Source organism: Aquila chrysaetos, chromosome 11 (genome assembly GCF_900496995.4).
Source record: "Aquila chrysaetos chrysaetos chromosome 11, bAquChr1.4, whole genome shotgun sequence".
NCBI lineage: Eukaryota > Metazoa > Chordata > Aves > Accipitriformes > Accipitridae > Aquila > Aquila chrysaetos.
In genome coordinates, this window is record NC_044014.1 from 31,860,867 (window position 1) to 31,883,356 (window position 22,490).

General features: G+C 41.2%; 1 protein-coding gene and 1 long non-coding RNA gene across 8 annotated transcripts in view; one reads left to right on the plus strand and one right to left on the minus strand.

Annotated features, from left to right (window-relative positions):
• Window positions 1-19,989: 19,989 nt before the first annotated feature.
• LOC115348137 lies at window positions 19,990-21,707 on the minus strand. Its single transcript, XR_003925750.1, has 2 exons — window positions 21,277-21,707; window positions 19,990-21,032 (listed from the first exon to the last, which is right to left on the minus strand). It is a non-coding gene; the product is annotated as an uncharacterized LOC115348137 (long non-coding RNA).
• Window positions 21,708-21,826: 119 nt separating this feature from the next.
• GRID1 (glutamate ionotropic receptor delta type subunit 1) overlaps window positions 21,827-22,490 on the plus strand; it is a 562,508-nt gene continuing 561,844 nt past the window's right edge. For 4 of the 7 annotated variants that reach the window (XM_030030246.1, XM_030030250.1, XM_030030249.1 and 1 more), the window contains exon 1: window positions 21,829-22,203. In XM_030030246.1, coding sequence (XP_029886106.1) covers window positions 22,125-22,203 — 79 coding nt within the window. In that variant the 5' untranslated portion in view covers window positions 21,829-22,124. Of the gene's footprint in view, window positions 22,204-22,490 lie in introns of all 7 variants that reach the window. The other 3 variants (XM_030030245.1, XM_030030247.2, XM_030030252.1) reach the window with 2 other exon arrangements.

Below are 22,490 nucleotides of genomic sequence, written 5' to 3' on the forward strand. Positions count from 1 at the left end.
ATGGGGAACTCTCCCCATCCACATCCTTCCTGTGAGCTGTGGGAAGAACCAAGAGAGTGAGCAGCTTTACTGGAGCTTGATTTGTCACTTGAAGGGCAGGCCCTATTGCTGCCTGCTGAGGTGTGTAGGTGACTCAACTCTGAGGCCTTCCTACTCTAAGGAAGTCAATTTATTTTCTGGACAAGATAAATCAGATTAGAGACAACCTGTATGCTTCTGTGACAGTATCAAAGGCAGCTGATCAAGCTAATAATAGCAGCGTTATTACAAGGCGTCTGATTCTCATCCATCACTAGAAAGAGATAATTGACTAAGACGTCCTTTGGCTTATTCTAAGTCCATACCTAGATTACAAGGGTCAAGTGCAAGGAAGCGTATATATGCTAAGAGCAGTCTCACCACCTGCCCTAGAAAGAGGAGATGAAATGTTGGTTAGTTATTTTATAATACTCTGGTGATGAATTCTGAAGTGTGCTTCTTTCAAAACTATATTCAACTTGTCTTTCCTGAGTTGCTGATGATCGTTGCTGGCCAGGATTTTGATAGTTGTCCTTAGGACTCCTTTAGAAAGAGATTACGTAGGTCTAGCGGAAAATGTGCTAAACTTCGTCCAACCCCCCGCCCCTGCCCAGCACTCCTTGAATTTTAGTGAGCCAGTAACTAGCTGGAACAGGCTAAGGGCCAGCAAAGTAGCCAGGGAGCTGTCTCAGAAGATTCCTTGTCTACCTACTGGCCATGCAGTGCCACCACAGCCATGTTCATGTGGTAGCCTGGAAATAGCATGAAAAGAAATACACTAAAAATGTCCCAACTTTGTTTCATTTGGGGGCTTACATAGTAAAGGTAGTATTTTTTCAGATGCTGTTTTGCACAGAGTCCTTTTCATTCTGCTTGTTGTTTTGGTTTGGTTTTTGAACTTAGAAGAATGTTCATCAAAAAATATGTTGGAGTAAAGTGAATTTTTCACCTTTAGGCTTCACCTGATCATGCTATGCATGCTTGTCTGTGTAGTTATGTGATGACTCCTTCCTGGGAATTAGGAATGGAAAAAGTGAACCTTTAAAGATAGAAGCACCATTGGAAAATTATTTCACTTGAGGTAAATGGCTGGTCACCAATTATGATGATTTAACTTGAAATAGGTAAAGCTAGACTGGAAAAATCATTAAAATTATATTGTAAACCTAATAACACTGAAGTAATATAGGAATAAAGTGGAAGAATTTAGAGGGCAAAATAGTTATCTGTTTTTGTAATGCCAAGCACTTTTTGATAAGTATTAACATGATTAAAAATAGAGGTATTGTTATTCCCGTTTCAGAAAGGGGAAACAAATGCACAGATGCTGAATGACTTGTTCAAGTTTACTCACTGCATTCCTGTCAAGATCAGGCCTCCTAATAATATTAGAACATAACATTACCTCAGGGAGTTAAAGAAGAGCTAAACTTTCTCACTTTAAAAAAATTATTACCTTAACCTTGAAATTCAGACTGACCATATGTGTTGGAAAGCATTCTATGGAATGTCATGCAAAACTCCAAGTGTTCCGCTTAAGAGCAAGCCAAGGTACTTGATTATGGTGTTCCTCTTGCACTCCGTGGTTTTTTTGGTTGGGTTTTGTTTTTTGGGTTTTTTTTTGTTTGTTTTGTTTTTGTTTTTTTCTGACAACACTGAAATGTTCCTGGAATATCCTATCTGAGCCCCAAGTGTCTTCAGCAAAGTTCTGCCTATCGTTCATGATGAGGAATGTCCATGTGAAACTAATCTAGCATATGTGGCACTTACGCATTTAATTCTGCTGAAATTGGGCTGTGAGTCAAAATGTTGATGACCTACCATGCACTGAAATGAGGCTGATGATGCGTAAAGTGGTGATGTTTATTTCAATACTTAGCTGATGATGCACTATTTATTTTAAGACTATTGAACTGTGTAGTTGTAATAAGGTTTTGAAAGGCAGTTATGAAATGTCCTGATTGTATATCTGCCACAGCTAAAGATGAATCTGAACTCTGGAGGCAAATACTGCAGGATTCCAGTTGTTCAATATCTAAACTTGGTTCTGAATTACTATAGCTTAGACATATATGTCATTACCCGGAGGCATATATCTAAGTACATAGACTATTCCATTACGAAGCACCCTGGTTTGGACTTCAAGATGTAAACTCTTGCAAAGCTCTGTTTGGACAGGGATTTTGGGCATAGATCTCATAAAGTTACTGTTGGAAGGTTAACTCCAACTTATTTATTCCTTTACAGAGGGAGTATTCACACCAACAAGATTAGGTTGTGGATTTATGGATAAGTAGTCAGTATTTTCCTTCCCAAAATCCTTGTGTTAGTGTTGCCTCATCCATTTAAACTACAGGCCTGAAATCTTAATATTTTTTCCTCCTCTGGAGATAAATTCCTTTAAATTACATAGCATTGCTATACAGGAAAACAAAATAAAGTACACTTTCTTGAAAGACAGTAGTTTTTTAAGCTCTGGGTCTGTGACTATGAAACCTACCTTTTCATAGTTTCTCTAGGACTCCACAGATCCCTTGGTGCAGAACTGATGTTTCCCTGTGGAATGCAAGACTTCCCTGTGGGGCTTCCCTGAAGAAGTTCATTCTAGCTTTCTGCCTAGTAGGTAGTCTAGCACATGGAGAGGGTAAAGCCATGCCTTTCTTTAAAGCATGTATTTGCTACATGTCATAAATCTGAGGATAGTTTTTTAAATGATGTTCATTGAATAACAGAGTTTAAACTGTACTTGCTAAAGAGTTTAAAAAAAAGGCGAGTGAAAATGTACTGGCACTGAATGCATAAGGAACAGAGATGGTTTTGGATATGCTTTATGACTAAGAATAGTTATTTGAGAATATAACATACTTTTGTTTTACTATTAGGAAGCAATCTATCAGATGCCCTTTTTTTTTTAATTAGGAAAGTTTTTGCATTGACTTCTGAAGATGTGGTTGTTTTCTGTTGTTTGTTTTTTGTTGTTGTTTTTTTTTTTTTTTTACACCAGCTGTGTAATATGAATTAGAAACTCTCTGATGTGCTTTGTGAACTATTTTACAGTAGAGTCTAGCGTGGCCAAACACTGGTGGACCATAAGCCTACTTACTGCGTCGAGCTATATCCAAGAGCCATATTAAAGGTTCTCTCTGTTTCCTAGGATCTGTTTGACCAATTTTGTGGAAACTGTGCTTCATAACCTGTTAAAGAATTTGTGTTGGTGTTTAAAGTACCTAACAGCATAAGTTATTTTACTTGCTAAACTATGTATCATAAATGAGAGATCTATTGCAAGGAACTGGTTGAGTGATCTTGTTTCCTTCTCCCATTTGTTGACTTGGTATGCCATGCTGTCTGAGGGTATCAACAGAAACAAATGTCTCCCTCTGCAACTGCGATTTAAATTTGTGAAAATGAACTGTGATGGCCACATCAGTACTGGTTTTCAGGAAGACTTTTCTTGCAAAACTGTTACAACTTGCAAATAAGTATGGGCTTTCTTTAAGCCACTTTACTATGATCACTCATATTTTGAAAAGAAGATATGCATTTTTCACTTCTTAGGATTAGAATTAAGTGCTTTAATTATCTTTTCATTCACCTTAGAGTGTTTGATCCACAGTTAATATTGCTTACACTAAAAGAAGAGAAGGACTTGACTTGTGTATTAAAGGTGATTGAGTTATAGAGGCCCATAATGAAACTGTCTTTGGGGATGATTAAAGATGCCAAGCAATAGTGGCTGTCAGCGCTGCTTGGTCTGCTAGATCCCTGCATCCTTTCTGTTTAGAGCAACTGATCGAAGGGAAAATTTACAGCAAAGTCACATTTTTCAAGCTGAGAGGTCTAAGGGATGGCAGGTTCCAAAGTGTAACGTGCAGGGGCTGAGGGAAAAGGATGTGTAGGAAGAAAGTGTGTTAACCAGATGGCTCTGCTTTACTGTTTTCGGGAGCCCTTGAAGGGAGTAAGGGAGAGATCAAGGCAGCAAGTTTCTGCCTGAGCAGAGTTTCAGTCAAAGGGAGCTCTGTGCGTGCTCTTCACCTCACTCGTTCAGCTCGACAAGGCTCAAGGTATACCCTGTAAATAAACTCCCTTGTACTTTACTTTTCATCTTTCCAAGCATGTTGCTGTTGAATTGGACACTCTGTATGGTACTAATGGGGATCCTCTTTCTTTCTGGAAATGTACAAGGTCCTATTTGCCTTTCCATTCATATAAATTAAAAAAAAAAAAAATCTAATTTTTATAATTGTTTAATTACAGGGCTCCTGTTCATTAGAAGTTCCAGGCAATGGGAACCACTCAGTATTTGGCTCATTGATGTCCGTGTGCCCCTTGGCGACCTTTAGAACAATTTAATTAAAATGACCCAAAATACCTCTAGAGACCCGTCTCTCCAGGCTAAGCATGGATAGTATTGTCGTCTAGGGCTCCATTTAGGGAACTCTGTGTCTTTTTTAAGATAAAGCATATGGGGATTCTAGGCTACTGCAAAAGCACAAAGCAAAACATAAGAAAGAAAAAATGTTGCATAACCTGTAACATTGCTCTAACAAACATACCACTAGTTACTACTGAAATACTCTGCGGTAAATGATAGAAGAGCAGACTTTAATCTAACAAATGAGAGGAGGGGGAAAAGAGAAAGAGATATTATTAGCAAACATAAACTGAATCATGACTATATATTCTCCAAAGAGGTGAAAACAACATCTATGTGTGTTTCCACTTAAGGCAGATTTCAACATAAGGGTACATTGATTATTTATTTGCTGCATCTAGAGGTAACCACCATTCATTTAAATGAGTTTGAACAAACTTTAAGTAGTGACATTTAAGTATATTACAGGCAGTGTTTTTCAATTTTTCATTTTAGAATTATTTGTGCCATCTGAAAGCATTTTTAGTTCCTCATCTCAGCTCTTTTTGATACTATTCATTGCTCCTCTGCTTGTTACTGTGTCACATTTCGTAAACTGAATGAGGTTGCTGTGTTTTGTGCCAACATGGCTTACTGAATTGCCCTAATCTCCTGCTAAACTTGTCTGCCATTAGCTTAAGACTCAGAGTTTTGTAAGAATACCTCACTAACAGTGGATTTCCTAGGAAAACAATATGGTTTCCTTCATAAAACGTCTGTAGGACACAAATAGGAACTTCTCCATATCCACCCCAAAAGCCACAGTCCATCTGCACTTAGTCTTGGTCTTCCGGCCAAACTCTGTTTCCTGTAAACTGCGTCTCTGAGAGAAAGGAGAACACCAGTTTGGTTTTTGGGTGCATCACTGAAAAGATTGATATTGGATGTTTGGGTGCCCTTTCATGAAGCAGCTATTTTTTTTTACTTTATTTTTTTGTTCTTGATGGCCTTTGTTAGATTGATTGAGTCCAGGCTATAAGCAGCACATGCTGCTCTTTGCATATCAAAAATGACAATGCAAAGTTATTGTCAAAACTTTTCAATTATTTCCCTCAAATACTTATGTCAACCTGTCTTAACACTGAGAGCTGTGTTAAGCTTAACACAGCAAACGCATTTTTGGTAGAAATGCAGCGATTTCTACCATTTATCTAACCTCCGAGAGGGAAGCAAATCCTGTATTCTGGGATGGAAGGCATTATAATTCTGTTGGTTCAGACGTCAGGCTGCTTTGCCATAGTGCTGTAGAGAAATAACAAAGACAGCTCCTGTCCTGGGCAGCTGATGCTTCCAGTTATCTGACAGGCTATGATAAAGGAACACAATGAAGAACTGCGGCGAGGCAGGGGTGGAAGACTGAGGCAACAGCAGAGACTGCAGTCGAGGTTGAAGCAATTGAAAGTGGAAACAGAAATCATATGTTGATATCCCTAAGAAACTGCCAAGGTATAAATTGTCCCTGGTAGTGCTTAGCTATTTCTTCCTGTGTTTGCTTGCCCTATGAGCAGCTTAGTGTTTACGGTTCCTGTTGGAGCCAGTAGTCCTAATTAGACCTTTAGCCAGTGATATAACTCCCTCCAACTTTATGCTGATATGAATGCATAGTGACCTATTTAAAAAAAATCAATCACAATTTCATTAATTGCATTAAAACCAGCAGTTGTGCTCAAAGGGAAACTAGGCTCTGATATTGGGCCATTTGATGACTTAATTAGGTACAGAAGTCAATGACAGTCAAACTTACTACAGCTGATACACTCCAATATTAACCTTCATTACGAGTGCTTTATTTTCATGGTTAATGTGTAAGAAAAATGCATCCTTTAAGTACTGATAAATTTAATGCAAATATATCCAATTCTAACTCTCTGTGCTTTAAGAAAGATACTTTTTTTTATGCCTGTGTTTTTGTTTTATTTTTTAGAGAAAAAGAAGAGTTGCCATTTTGCCTGTAGTAGTTTTAGATATCTGTGAGCTTCTCTCATGAGACACCTTCCTTTGTGGAGATCAAAGAACAAAATCACTTCTATCACATTTGCGGATCAGTGCAATACATCATTCTATGTGTGTTATGCTATTTGAATGACTGATCGAAATCAATTACACAAAAGTGTAAATTGATTTTTAAATAGATTAGAATAAGAAAACAGGAGACACACTATTCAGGATATATATCCAACCTGCTTCTTGATGTTTAATGGCTCAAGTTCTCGTAACCAAAGGCTTATATGTTGTAGCACTATCAGCACTGCTGAACTGCAGTGTCTGAAGTCAGAAATCCTATACATTAAAAAGAAACCAAAAGATGGCATTTTATAAACCCCATGTTTCATTGTCCTAAAAATAGAGATTAACAAATGCATAATGAGCACCCAGCAAGAATAATATTCCTTGCCTGTTAACTAGTTTATTAATCATAAGCAAGCAACTAACACCTTTTCTGCCTCTTGCTGGTAATTCTGTTTGTAATATACATGGTGTTATTATCGTAAGGCTGTGCTCATCTGTGAGTTAACATTCCAAGTTAGACACTGAGAACACAAGTGTCACCTGCTTTTTTTTGGTCTTCTGCTAATCATATTCCTATAATGTGCATATACCAGCATTATGATTATATTGTAGTTTACAATAAAGATGGATTTCCAACGGCTGGAAATCAGATTTTCTTCTTCTAGAAGGGAGGGTGGTAACTGGCAATTAGGTTTAACGTAAGTCATAGTTGAAAGGAGGTGAAAGAAATTGCTTTTAAAATAAAAATAATGCCAGGTAGACAGAGATTGCTTATGGATGGTGTAACCAGCTGTGCAGGAGAAATGTCAAAAGATGGTTATGGGAGCATTTGGAATGTAGAAAAATCAATTTAAAAGGGTGTTACATAAAAACTGTACCTTTTGTGATGATGTTGCCTTAAGACTATTATCCTGTATCCTGTCATTATGAGATTCTTTCTGTTGTAAAGTTATTCTACCTTCTCTCATATCACTCTCTTAATGTTATTTATTGTCTTTTGTAGAAGGAAAGCAATGTGCTGCTTTTAGTCATGCAAGAAGCAGTGAACTAAACCACCTTGTTAAAAGAAAATAGATCAGCAAATCAAAACTGTGCTTTGGAACAGAGAAAGAATTAAAGAGAAAAGAACCCTTATTGTTTGGTACATCTCCTTTCTTTGGCATTTGAAGTCCTGTTAGCTTATTTAAGGCCTTGTTGATGCTACATCCATGTAAAGGTTTTGGTTTTGCATCAGCAGTTCCTAGTGATTCCTTGGCAAGGATTCATATCTCCCCAGATAACAGGTCATCTGAGACTTCCTCAGCTCTCAAGAAGGAAGATGGTTCTTACCAGCATTTATTTTGGTTTATGGCATTCTGGGGTTGACTTTACACATAGTGAGTGGTACTTATTTTGGATGTTGCTGTGTTTTTATTCCAGAAAATACTTATTTTTGTAAGGAAATTTTCTTGCAAATATACAAAGGAGAGCTTTCTTCCCTGGCGAATTTTTTTGCACTGTTTGTCAGCAGATAATGTCATGAGAGGAATAAAACTGCCTCTTTGTCTTAATGAGGGGTGAGACCAGTAGCCTGATAATAGTTTCGTTAACAGCTATTTGCCTATTAGTCAAAATGCATAAAGAATGATTATAGAACTGGGATTTGGACCTGTGGCCATGAATAGCTATTTATGGGTGGAACTTCAGCTTCCACTACAGTGTTTGTGGTGCAGCCACCCTGCTGCAATAGGCTGGCCCTGAGAGCTGCGTTGGCTTCTCTGGATCCCTCCTTAGAGCCAGAGGTTGTGCTGTGGCTGTGGAGGAGGATTGCATTAATCCAACCAGAGTGGTGGTGGGAGGAGAAACAGTTCAAAGCCTGGGCTTAAAGCTGTCCCTGGGGTGAGCCCACAGACTCAGTACTTGCGCAGTCAACCAGTTTGTTGCCCTTGTCTATGAGGGTGATCATTAAATCGTAAACAAGGGACTGATTTTTATGTTCTTGTTGTCTTTTTAGAGCAATGAGATATAGAAGGCTGGATTCTGTTCTAACTTACACATCATTATCAAGCTACTAGAGGCAGCCACACTTTTTTGCAAGAGTATTCTTCATAACCTTTTCACTGGTGAGAAAATGAAAAAGAAGTGGAGAGGTGAAAATGTGAGCTACTGCTAAGAAGTCAGCCTGGACAAATTTCATGCATTTCAAACTGGCCAAGATTTTCTGACTACTGTGTGAGCTAGAAACCAAGAAATAAGGAATTAGAAAGGTGAGCTCTTAATTTTTATCTCTTGTTTCTAAAGGGAGACCTCTATATTTTACTTTTCTGCATAGTTTTGTAAGAAGTGGGAAAGGCTTGGGTGATTGCAGTGTATGTGTGTGTTTCTGTCACTTTCCCACCTCTTTTTCAAGAATTTAAAATATAAAAAAAAAAACCAACCAAAAACTAAGTTCCATGACAATGGACATGCAGGTAGACAAAAGAGGCCAAAATGAATAATGTTGCTGAGAGAAGGCTACATTGTAAGTTTATAAAGCAGTCTTGCGAAGTTCTGTTGTGTACAGAACCACACATGGCGTTAGTGGGTGTGTGGACAGACCACCTCAAAAAAATTTCCTAAGAGGAAATGTAAACAATTCAGTGAATTAGTAGATTTTGAGGACTAAGCAGCAAAGCTGAAAAGCTACTGTTAAAGGTCACCTTTTGGTTACTGTAAAAGAAGAATGAACACTGTGCAGTAGTATACGATAACAATGAAGGAAAAGTGGGAAGTGACACTGCTACGAAGCCCAGTAAGCACAGCCTCACTGGTCAAGAACCAGGGGTTACCACCCCAGTGTTAGGAAACTTCTCTTGGCTTGAGTTTGAGGTCAGACCTGCTGCTGGCCATTTGGCTTTGCTTCCTCACCTGTAGTTTATTGTCTCTTGAAATCTGAAACAGTATACTGTGCAGTTGCCTGTGCTCCTCACCAGCATGGTTTATGAGCTACATACAAGCTAGTGCTGGCTGTGGCCTTGTGTTGAAAGGGAGCTGACTCTTCCTTTAAATCCTCTCTGTAGAGTATTAATCCAAAGCAATTTATTATTTTTCCTGTGAGCTAGAAAGCTTATTCTTCTTGTGAGCTGTTTTGGTTATCTGTTACTGTATTAATTTAGTGATCTGATCCTTTGAACCTATTGATTTAATTGTAACTGTTCACTCAATTTTGTTCATTGCATTATTCCATCTTTAATTAGTTTAGTAAAACTGTATAGTGAATCAGCTTAGTACAACTATGGTTATTTAAATGTTTTTTTTTTTTTCTTGTTCAGCGTTGAAATGAAATCCATAAATGCACAGAACAGATTTATTCCACTACATTGCAACAAGATGAGCTCAAGGTTACAGAAACCAACAGATGAGAAATTTGCTTGCCTCTTGGTTTTGTTTCCTCACCAGTGTTCAAGAGCCCCTTTTAGTCTCAGACAGTATCCAGAATCTGTTTCCCCTCTATAAGCAATATAAAGTTTGATTGTGTGCTAATGGAAAATCATTAGAGCTGGTGTGTTGCCACCTTCATCAATAGAAGGGTGTTTTCATCCTGAGCACAGAAAATCACTCCTAACTGCAGATGGTGAGAACTTCCGCTCCCGCATTTAGAAGTCTAAATGGAAGAAATCATTCACTGTGTTTTTAAAATGCAACCTCTAGGCCATATTGGCCAAAGCACAATAAAATACGGTGGCAGCCACTGATGGAATTGAACAGACAGGCTACTGCCAGTGAAAGTGAGAGAAGCTGTGGATTTGTGCCTGTGTACCTGCTTAGCAGGTGTCATGCAGGAACAACTCACATGGCTTAACCTTTGTAGAGAGAAGGGTGGCTTGCACTTTCCATCTCTTTAAGACTGTTAGGCAAATTTCTAGGGTTGTTCTCTGTCTAGTGGCAGTTGGCCCTGTTGGGAGCCTACACAGCCAGGGTATGTATCCACACGATGGAAACTTCTGATCTTGTGATTTTTACTAGTAATGAACTAGCTAAATACGAGTGCATGATTGGATGATGATCTGTGACTTTGAAGGACCTGATACATTTTGTTTCTGTTCATGTTGTTTTGTAGTCAGGTACGTATATGGGTGGGTGGGCAAAATGAAAAGGAATGATGTCACTGATGGAGGGCTTTAGCTTCTGGGGCCAGAAATGCTGCTGCTGAAAACAATGCTGAGCCCAGATTATAATGCGAAGTTACTCATCCCAGATTATTACACAAAATCCACGCATCCATATCCACTTTTGCTTTGAAAAGGGAAGAGAAAAATTCTTCGTTACTAACACGTATCAGGCATTGTCAAAAATTTTGTTGAACTGGGTGTCTTGGGCATGCTGGGGTGAAAAGAAAAACACCTGTGGGAAAAAATGTCTGTCAAACCAAGTACTGCACCTAATAATTACATATGCTTGTCAGGTTTTAAGAAAACAAAGTTGTGAGTTTTCTTTCCTTAAATGTATGAGAGGATATAACTGTGAATTGATAAAGTGTCCCAAGAAGCATGGTTTTGCAGGGATGTGTTTTGTTATAATTGTTCCTTACTATGATAGCATTTCTCTTCAATGTGGAATTAGAGGGAGGTAGAAGTTCACTAAAAGGTGTCTGTAATGTATGTATTAAGAAGCTTCTTTTATGTGTATAATGCAAAGGTGGTCGGTAGCTAGTTTGCAGTAAAAGGAACTTACGAGCTTTCAAAAGATATCCAAGTAGGTGGCAACAGAGCAGCGGGAGAAGATTGAGTAGCTGAAGCAAAACTGTCCAGCAGCTCTCCATGGTGTAATAGTGCTGAGAGAAATTGCATTCCTCTGGGTGGGGTAAGGCTCTGAACAACCATGGCAGTGAAACGAGTGACCTGTGGAGAAGTGACAATTTCACTGTGGTGATCCTAGGCCAATCTGATTTTCTTCTCTTATTGTATGGAAATTTTGGTTTTGCCCCATGCTGAGGGGAGGGCAAGACTCTCTGTTGTGTGGACTGTTCCTAAATCAAATGCAGAAGGTTTTCAGGGTTCAGGAGGACTATGGCACTTGCTGCTGGTCCTCCCGTGCCCCCTTTCTGTAAGCCCTGTTAATTCAGTTGGCATAGATGAAGGTAGTGGAGCAGCTATGGCCTTTATTAATTTCTTAGGACTGGTTTGCCCTTAATTAAGCGGAAAACCTTGAATGCAGGTTGGAAAGAGAGGGCTGGTGTAAACAATAGGGCTTAAGGGTTGGCAAATGCTGCTCTGTCACCTATGTCTCCTAAATGCATTTTACTTGGTAAATTATAGGAACTATGTGAAGTGATTGAATAATGGATGCATCTTCAGTTAGTGTTTCTACTGGATTACTTTGGGCCCTGACTGTAAATCTGCCTCTTGACAGGGAAACCTGCCTGTCTTAATAAGCCCAAGTCAGGTGGTGGAGTCAAAGCTCTCTGAATAAACCACTGAGGAAAGTAAAATATAATTTATCCATAATGGTAAGTCCATCAAAAGGATAAGTGACTAATAACAATTTATAGGTAATGCTCCAAACAAGGCTCAGAAACAGAATCTTGCTTTATTGTAACACAGGACATAAAGGTCACTGTGTACTACAGGTAAAGACTGACTATTCTTGGGTTTTCTCCTCCTACTGTGTGATGAAAAGGGTGTTTAGGTACTTGGGTAGTGGGTTTTGTGGATCTGCAGAGGTGAAGGCATTGATGCACTTGGTAGCCTTCCTGGCAGGAAGAAGCCAGAAGTGGAAAAGCATGGTCCTTGTGCGTTATTGCAAGAAACCTACTTTGCAAATTGGGATTAAGCTGGCAAAGCAGTAAAATAACTAGGAGGTTTTTACCAACTTGGGAGCCATTGAGGATATGAGAACAAAAGCACAATCTGCATAGAAATCTTGGAGAGGTATTTAAAAGTTATTTTTGGAATGGAGTAAGCAGCACCCCAGGGAAACTGGTGAAGTAATGATACGGTGGTGATAAATCTGGAGGACTGCTTGGGAGCATGAAAACTCTGTAATGATTTTATACCCTCAAGTATGTAATTTAAAATGTAGGTGCAAGGATATGCTTTGGGTTGGAGGTTGATTCCGCCCCCCCCCCCCCCCCCCCCCCCATCATTTATTTAATGTAAAGTGTTCTTCCACGAGTGGTTTGCCTACTTGCTTGTAGACTCTTGTGTGACTCAGAGCAGTATGTGAAGAATCTGCCTCTGTTTCCAGGGAGCAGAAATCCCTACCTAAGTATGCTCTAAAAGGTCAAATTCAATTTAATAAATTTATCTCTCAGGAAAACAAGCATCTTTCTTACCTAGAGGGGAAAAAAAAAAAAGGGTTTGCATTTAAAAAAAAAAAAATCTAAAGCATATTATAGTTGTGTAAGTGTGAAGTGCTAAAAGCTCATATTACTGAAACCATACTGGTGTAAATCCTCAATACGTGTTGAAGTCAGTAGCATTACTCGTAATTCTATTATATAGTCTCTGTAAAGAAAGGAGAGCTGCTGGGAAATGCAATTCAAATTTGGTCTTAAAGTACTTATCTAAGGGCTGTACCCTGCCAGCATTTTTAAAATAAGAGTTGTAATTGATGCCATTGCTTAAAAATCAATGTTGCCTGGTATAGTCATGTGTGATAATACAGCACTGCAGCAAAGCGAGCTATTTCAACTGCAGACTTGCATTTGGCTAGATAGTATATAGCTGTAGTATAATATATTGCTGTATAATGCAGCACAGTTTAGATTGGAAGCATGATAGATTGTATTTAATGATATTATGAAGATATCGGAGAACTTGGGAGCTTTAAAAACCACTGGTCAGTGAAGTTTCACAAGGGTGCTGTGACAGGGACTGTGACTCATGGAGTGCTGGATGCTTAAAGTGGCGTCTGTTTTTTATGCTCCCTGCCCTTTGCATAAACCCTTTACCACAATATCTCTGAGTTGTCAGAAGACCAGAAAAAATGTTCAGGCTTCCTCATACTCTTTTTCTCAGAACTGGGGAGTCAGGTGTGTAGAGTAATAGTTTTAAGTTCATTTCTAATACTAATCGATAAAAAGAGGTCATTGTTTCCAGTGCTTTCAAGTGTTGTGTACCAGGAACTGAAGTGTTTTGGAGCTCTTGAACTAACTTGTATTTTTTCTGTGGCTTAAACGTATACAGTATGGCAATAACACCCAAATGGTGCTATATGGAATGCTACAAAGCCATGTGGTCCTGGGCCGCCTATTTCCACTGGCCACACTACAAAGACTACCAGAAACATACCCATGATATATACTTATGTTTTCGACTGAGGTTGTGTAAATGGGAATGGATATGTGGTGAAGGGATGAGGCACCATTACGATGTGGCTTATGTGACTTAAACCAATTGGAAAGGTTGTGAATGCCTGGGTGTGTTGGTAGGCAGGAGTGCTTGTGGAAATAGCTGCTTTTAAGGGAGCAGCATAAAATGCCCGCAGAAAATCAACCTGACACGAACAAACTTCCTGACACAGGGAAACCTGGGTTAGAAAGCTACTGCTCCATTCATACGCACAAACACCCTCTACAGCCTAGAAGTAGGAAGGAAGCCGTGTACTTTTCTTCTTCTCTTCTCTCCCCCTTTCTCATGAGGCCATATGGAAATATTTCAAGGTGGTTTTTTTTCCCCTCTCTTTCTCAAAAGAGGTGTATATTCTTACCCTGCTCCTTCCCCAACACCTAGTCATCAGGACATCCCTTTCTTTGGTGGGAGACCTATTTTACGTGCCTACTTTAGCAGAATTGAAGAAGTGACTTGAATGTAACTAAGGGGTGTGTATAACCAGCTTGTAGTTCTGGATGCGCTTGTCTCTACAGCTTTTCCTATCTGGCTCAATATAAGGTGTTGTCCCCTGACCTCCCTGCCCCCGATTAAAAAACTGAAAGAAAAAATTCATTAGGCAACTGAAGTCCTGTCACTCTAGTCAGCAATGGAGCTTGGATACTGAACGTTTGTATCCGGATGCAGCTACATGGAATGGGCTGGCCTCAAGGACCCCAAGAAGCATTTTCTGTTTGAAATTATTTTAAATATGAGAAAACTTTTTCTAGTCTCTGTGTGATTTACAAACTTGAAATTACTTAAAATTACCTCTTTGACCAGCCAAAAATAAATATACTGTGTTTCCCCTACACCTCCTAGAGAATTAGGACAGCTGACTGCGTGCAGTAACTGAGGAAAGGAACTTGATGTTCTTGTTCACCCTTAAATTGAGAACTGAATACAATGTTCATGCAACAGTCCACTCAATTAGTCATGAAATGAATCGGTGACGGTGGTGGGAATGGAGCCCAGGAATCATGGCCCCTCTGCTCCAAAAGCTGGATTGCACTGCCTTTAAAAAAAATCCCCTTTTTTGAGTAGGAAATTTAAGAAATACCATGAATACCAGTTTACCATACTGGTTGGCTTGATTTATTTTTTCCTTTTTTTTTTTTTTTTCTTTCTTTCTTTCCTCTAAGAGACAAAAATACAATAAGCAAAGGCTTTGCTAGGATAGATTTTGAAGTCAGGCATACCATGAGAGTAAAGCTGATGTTTCTGTTATAAAATCTTCATTTCATTCCTTCCTGGAAACATGAATATGAATTATGAACTCCATGACTGGCAACCTTTTCCTGAAGAGAATACAGATCCCTGGGAGAGTGTATTCTCTCCTGCTCTATATGTGTAACTGCCATTAATGCTAATGGAGTCACTGAAAAGGCAAATATGCCCTTGTTTGTACAAATGGCTGCAAAGTAGATGTTGCAAAAAAACCCAACCCCCAAACCCACAGAACTACTCCATGACACAGCACTGCAAGTCAAAAGAGAGAACATACCAGCTGGGAGAAGTGGCGCATTGTGAGACAGTCATTAAATATGGTTTAGAATGGACTGTTGAGAAGGATCAGGTTTTCTTAAATGTAAAATTACTTTCCACTTAGAGTACTTTCCATTGTGAGGCTTTTAAAGGACCCTGCACACACAAACTGCATCAGTATTTAGTGATGGCAAAGGACTGAGTTAGTGCAATTGAAAAGGTCCCTATTCTTTGCATGAGATGCAGCAAAGGGCAGTGTTCAAGTTTCTGGCTTGTAGCAAAATCTTTCTGCTTACATCAGTTCTCAGTGCAGTTTGCAGTGAAGTAGGAACAAACACAGGATCAGTTACTCTGTCTTGGCTGGAGGGCAAACCTTTTCCAATGTACGTGTTCAGACTTTTCTGGCTATCTCCTTCACCATGCAGCAGCATCTACTTTACTGGTTTTGTTACTGTCTAGATGGGTAAAGTGAGAAGTAGCAAGAATATGACTTTTCCAGAGTCTTCAGCCAGCTGAAGTGAGCTGTAGGATAACTTCTAGTAACTTGCTTTTTCCTCTGGCTGACGTACCCACCCTGCAGTTTCAATCAGTTCTAACAAAGCAGGGATATATTCTTATGGTCAAGTGTTGATAGGTTTTATAATAGTAGGAGTACTGGGAAATGTATTCACAATGAAGTGTCTATACAGTGTAGGTGTCATTCTTGGCTTACCTGAGAAAGTGTGAGGTCAGTCAGTATGTATTTATGGTGGCTACACAAGTAATGAGATCTGGGGTTTTTCTTGTTTTGGTTTTCCTTTTTGGATTTGCCTGTCTCTATGTGTTGCTGTGATGGCAGAGGACAGCTCTTCTAGCAATGTCTCATCATCTGTAGTAGGCAGCTCATCGAACAGCTTATGAGACTGGACAATATGTACAATGTGTGTGGATCAATAAGAGGCATGCAAGATGTTTTTGAATAGCTTGTAACAAGTTGGACAATGGATGCAGTATCATTTCTACTCTCTTGTCTGCCTTAACATCCAGGAGCAGGTGTTCCCCTGGAGAGGGTTATATGTGTTTGGTGGACAATCTTGTAAATTTCTTTTCCCCCCTCAGATGAGTGCCAATGAAGTTAGTTCAGATATTATCTTGATATGGCTACTATTAAATTATGAAAAATTAGCAAACATTTTTACTTGGGGAGCTCGCATCCTTATGAATCTGTACTATAAAAGATGGCAACCATACCTACTTTGCTCCCCCTTTTTTTTTTTTTCTTTTCCCCTTAGAAAAAAAAAAAAGAAAGGATCCCTGCTCAGGAAAACAAGCTTACAGAGTTTAGCCTTTTCCAGTCAGTGACCAGTAGATATAACGACAAGGAGCTTGCTTAGCAGTGAAGGGGAAAGGGTTTTTCCTGTAACTGTGAGTTACGCTTGCATCCCAAATGGTAATGACAAAGGATTCCTTGGCCACCTGTGTGTTAGAGCTCTCCATAAGATACATATTGGTGATATTAAAATGTTGTGAATAAACAGATTCCTTTTGAGTTTCTTCTGAATCAAAGTGTTTATTAAATACAAATGCCAAGATAGACATTAAATTTACCAACACTGATACAGCTTGCCTTGGACTACATTAAGAGTGCATTTATGCAACTACAAAAATGTGGGAGGCTGGAAAAGCCTATATAGGCCCTCATCTATTGTAAAGAAAACACCCGTTAAAGAAAAATAGGGTGTGAAAAGGCACAGTTGGAAGAGAGGAGTAGGGAAGTAAATATAAATCTTATCAAGATGCAACAGATATTGAACTGATGGAATTAAGCAAACATAAGTATGAATTAAATCAAATCTAGGCTGTGTGTACTCTGCTGAATTAAATCAGGTAAAAATCTGGAAATAATAGTGCTTTGCCTTCTTTATGGCATCTTAAAAGACACGTCAATCCAAATAAAGTGTTGACTATAGCAAAGTTTCAGACTGTTTGTAGGCAGACAACAAGTTAATCAAGAACGTCAACTGTCCCATGAAAAACCTCTATAATTCAGCAGCCTCTTCTTGCAGAGAGAATCTAGTCCATTTACTCCTGGAAGATTATCATACTATGCTATCAACCACAAAAAGAGAAAAGAAAGTTTCAATATGCTAAAGGAAGCTTCAGCAAAGCAACTGAAACCTCGGGCTGTCACCACAGGTGAATGACAGTCAAGTGACTTCTTAAACATAAACATCCACAAAGTTAGGAATGTAGAGTAGATTTGAGGTTTTGCATTACTATTTCCAAAGAGAAGCAGAGCTGTTAAATTTCTTATTCTAAACTGCAATGAAATCTGACTTTTTGTGTGTGTGTGTGTTAAGTGTAGACCTCTTGGCTATTAGGGAACAAGGGAGACTTACCATGTTGTGTACTCAAATCTTTTTGATTATTTTTTGTTTTCGTTCTTCCAACTCCATAGACTGAGCAGCTAACAATTGGAGATACTTGCTGCATCTTTATTCTGTATAACTGATACAGAGGAGGAGTTCCCTTCACTTTCAGCAGGAATAATAATCATTGCTACACGTACACACATAGATATATACAAATGTATTTTCGGGGTTAGCTCTTAGCTAGGTGTAAATGCACGGGCCATTATGGATTTGTGCTGTCAGGGGGACTAGAGAATCACCACCAACCCCCTCCCCCTGCTAGAGGTAAAGATTCTTGAGAAAATGCTAAGGGTAGCTTTGGAGAAGACTATTGCCCTGTCTGAACTACCCAGACTGTGAGTCTTTTTCTTCTCTTCTTCCTCTTCCCAAACAAGAACTAGAATTTCCCTCCAGTGCTTCTCATGCTGTTTTAAGCACCTAACATTGTCCCAATTTTTTTGTGGGGAAGCCTCAGCTTAGCTATAGTAAATGGGTGGAAGCTAGGAGAAGACAGGAGAAATGCTGAATCTTAAAGCACTCCATTTATTCTGAGCATAGGCTATAATATGATAAAAAGTCTCAATGTTCTAGTCTTGCAGAGCTCCTGCTTATGACGCAGCTTTGTAAATCTCAGTAAACATGAGGAGCTTTCTAGATCCAGGCATATCCTGCAGCTGTAGTTCTGGTGATGTCTTTCAAAATGTGCCTCGTTCTTGTGGCAGCACAGAGGGACAGAGCCCTGGGCACAAGGCTCTGAGTGTGGCACTGCACAGGCCTTTCAGTTCACCTTTCTAGGATATCCTATGTTTCTAATGACAATGTAGTTTTCAGAGCCTTACTCAAGCCATTCCGTTGTGGTAGCAAACCCCATTTGGTACAGGTTTCATACCACGTTTGTTCTGACAACTGAAATAAGCGCAGCAATAGCTCATGATAGGTTAGCTGAAAATCACCACAGTGGTTTGCAAAGGTAATAGAGCTGTTAGAGATGTGCATAGAATTGCATCCGTTGCCACGGAGTTGAACTTTGAATAGTGACTGTCACTTGAGTTGGGTATTTACCTTGCGTATTGCTAATGAGATGTCATTCTTCCATTGGTACTGTAAATCCAGTGGTACCTTATGTAATAATGTGTAATGAGTTGTCCCTTACACAATGATGATGGAATATCATGGTGACTTATAACATTCTTAATATGCAAAATGTTGGCAAATGGATTAGCCTTTTAGTGCCGACTGCTGCATCTAAACAACGTACACCCACCACAAAATGTCAGCGCTCTTCTGATGGCAAATGATGAATGGCAGAATTGAAATGAGCTCTCTCATTTATACTGGGCATAGCAATGCAACATCGATAGCCTTTTTGGAAGGAGGGAAATAATAGAGGAAGCAGTAAGTGTTATGAAAAACATAATCCAAGCCAAAGTTTAAAAAAAAAAAAAAAGGTGGAGGGTGAAGAGAAAGAAAAGATAATGCAGATAATGGGAAAGAAAAAGTAGTGCAGCCTGACTTAAATCAAGTTTAAACCCAGACACAATGAAGTTTTGATGCTGCAACTCTCCACCTTGCAGAGATGCTACCGAAGTTGCAGTTCTTCTCTTTGGTGTGGTGGATCCATTTAGGTCTTGTTGTACTTTGCATGTTACAAATCAGGTTTTATAGCATTTGAGAATTCTTCTGGGCATTTTCCTCATTTGTTGTTGTCCTCTGGCTGTGCCAAATAGCCTTCTGCCCTTTCAGTTGGTCTGTTTTATAGCATTCTGTGGGCTCCTCTCCTTTTTTCCCCCCTTTTGGCTGGGACTGGATCCTTTTCTGCATGCAGTGTTTGCTTGGGGATTTCAGAGGAAATTTTGTAACTTGTCTAATTTACTGGGTTTAGATTTTTAATATTTTATATTACTATTTTACTGTTATTAAAACAGCAGCCAGAGGCATCCCAGCTGAAGTGAAGACCACCCTGTACAAACTTAACTAAGAGGCAAGCCTGCTCCCAAGCGCTTGCAGTGTAACTGACTGGTGTTTGGATGCCTGTATAAATCGCAGGTTTAATAGCTGCATATTTCTACTGGTTTCAGGCTAGGATGCCAAAGAACTTTTCAAACACAAATAAATTTAACCTCCTTTCCTATATGGAAGTCAGAGATTGGTTCTGTGGTAACACTTCCCCCCTCTCTAATTCCCACACATGTACTTGTTAGTGACATATATATGACTGTGGTCAATATAGGTGCTTAACTTTTTAAAGAGCCTGTGTAAGTCACTAAGTGCATATTGATTTGAAGCAAATGTAAATTAGAATTAATTTTGACTTGCTAACGTAGTCAAATAAGGAACATTTCCATTGATCTTTGTCCCAGAAGCCAATTATCTGGATTAAGTGTTTTTATTACATGAAATACAGCGTATAGCATATATCATTCTGCATTGATCAGTGTGAAATTGCATATATAAGACAAGGACTGTAAGTAAGAGTAGTTAACAAGTGATTTATTTTTTAAAAGTATATCTTGTTTTATTTACCTCCCGCTTTTCCCTGTTCAAAAGCTGTGCTTGTAACTACCACTGAATAGGAGGCCGTTGATGCATGTGGATCAACAGGGATTCTTGTTCATATCATTTCCATTTCAGCTTCCTTCCCTTTCACTCTGTTCCATCTATACTGTGTTCCTTCCCGCTTCGGCCTCCCCAGCCATTGTAAAGCTTATCTATATTTCCCACTCCTTAGCATTAAGCAGTTTTTGCCATAGTGTGCTCTGCATGAAAAAAAGGTTTTCTATGTTAAATAAATATGTCGCAGCCATCTCTCCTGCAAGCAAGCAACGCTAAGTATCTGGAGAATTCAGTAGCGCGTGTACAGGTGACGGTTATAAAAAGTGTGCTGAATTTACATGGCGGGGCCGGTGTAACAGCAGGGGGAAACGGGCCCTTGGCCCCTCTGTGGACAGGCTGCCGGGGTGAAGCAGGCGGGGGCCTGATCCGTCCCCCGCTGAGGCTCTGAGCTCTGGCGTTACCTCCCCGTGAGCAGGATGCGGCCACAACGCTCTGTTACCAGACTTGTGCTTGCGAGACGGCGACCTCCGGGAATCGCTCTGCCTCCTGTTATCCACATGCTGACATTATCTATATGTATCGCTATCGCGGTCCGTGCCTCAGCCCCACAGCAACTTAATAATCTTGGTAACATCCTGCTCCCAACTCATTTTCTTGGCAGTAGTTTTAATTACGTTTCGGGCTCCTGAATGAATTTGTTTTCTCTGGATCCTTGGCATATTGAGACGCTTGTCACGTTTGGGTGCCTGCAATCACTGATGCGTTTGTTTTAGGGGATGAATTAGTCTTCTGAGCCCGAGCATGTCCAATTTATGAATTAGATTTCATTGAAAGCTAGAACAAAACAAAACAAGAAACGGTTTTGCTGTACCACTTTTCTCCCCCACCCCCTCGCCCCCAGCGCGGGGGTAACCCCCTCGCATTTCCATTTCGCTCGTCAAACGCGGATCGTGTCCCGGGCCCCGGCGGAGCGGAAGGAGGAAGGGGCATCCCCCCCACCTCGGCGCGGTGCCCCCGCGCCGCCCCCGGTCCCCGAAGTTGGGCGAGCGGCAGCGGGCGCGCAGCCCCGCGCCCTTACCTCCGGGGGCGTCCCGCCGCGCCGCGCAGTGCCGAGCCGAGCCGAGCCGAGCCGCGCCGGCCTCGCTCCGGGCGGGGGCTGCGGGAGGCCGCGCAATGCAGGGCGCTGGGCGCCCTCCGGGCGGGGGGCTGCAGCCCCGCGGGAGAGCCTGCGCCCGGCAACCGGGGAGCTGCCGAGCCGCCTGGCCTCGCCCCCTCCTCCGCTCCCTGCGCTTGGAGCATCGGCCCCCCACCCCTTTCCCCCGGGAGATATACATGCATTACATATATACAGAGAGAGCGAGCGAGAAAAGCAGACCTATCTGTAATTCTGGGTATATCTGAATACATTTAATTGCAATTAATTTCCCTGTTCTTGCACAGCATCCCGCTTCCTCGCGGAGCCGCCAGCTCCCCTCCGTGCCGCCCGCCCGGGCGCCCCGCTGCCCGCGCCCCGCCGCCGCGCCGTGCCCCGGCGGCACCGAGCGCCGAGGCTCCGCAGTCACGTGGCGCGGGGGGCGGGCGGCGGCGGCGGGGGGGCCGCTCCGCAGTTCGCGGTCTGCCGGCGCCCCGGCACACACCGAGCGCCGGAGGCTCCGCCGCGCCGCCTGCCAACCCGGGATCTACCTCCGTGCTTTTTGAGCCCCGGCTTTTTTTTTTTTTTCCCTCTCCCCGCCGCCCGTCTTCCTCAAGCTTGGAAAATTCTTGGGGCGCTGGGGGAATTTGGGATTTTTTTCTAAGGGGGGGTGTCTGGGCATCTACCCCCCGCGCCCGCTGCCGTGCTCCACCTGCCCTTGCGCCTTTTTTCTTCTTTTCCCCTGTCTGTCTCTCCGCTAAACCCGGGCTGATGTGCTGTGCGAGAGGCTGGAAATGGAAGTGTTGATGCTCTGGCTTTTCCCCTGGATATTTCAGTGCGTTTCGGTGCGGGCGGACTCCATCATCCACATTGGTAAGAGAGGAAGCGGGGGGGGGGTGTTGGAGGGAGGCGGCAGATAAATAAATGAATGAAGGGAGCATCTCGTTTAACCGCGGTAATGTCACAGGCAGCGGTTGAACGCAACTCCGCGGAGAGCCAGGAGGAGGGAAGGGAGAAAGACAGCTGAATTCCCCCCCGATTGTAAAGTTAGGGGCGAAATGCCGGCTGTGCGCCGGGGCCGCCGCTGCGGTCTCCCATGTGGCTGGGGAGCCTGTGCTTGGACCTGTTTGCGTGGAAAGGCTTTCTCCCCCCCCGTCACC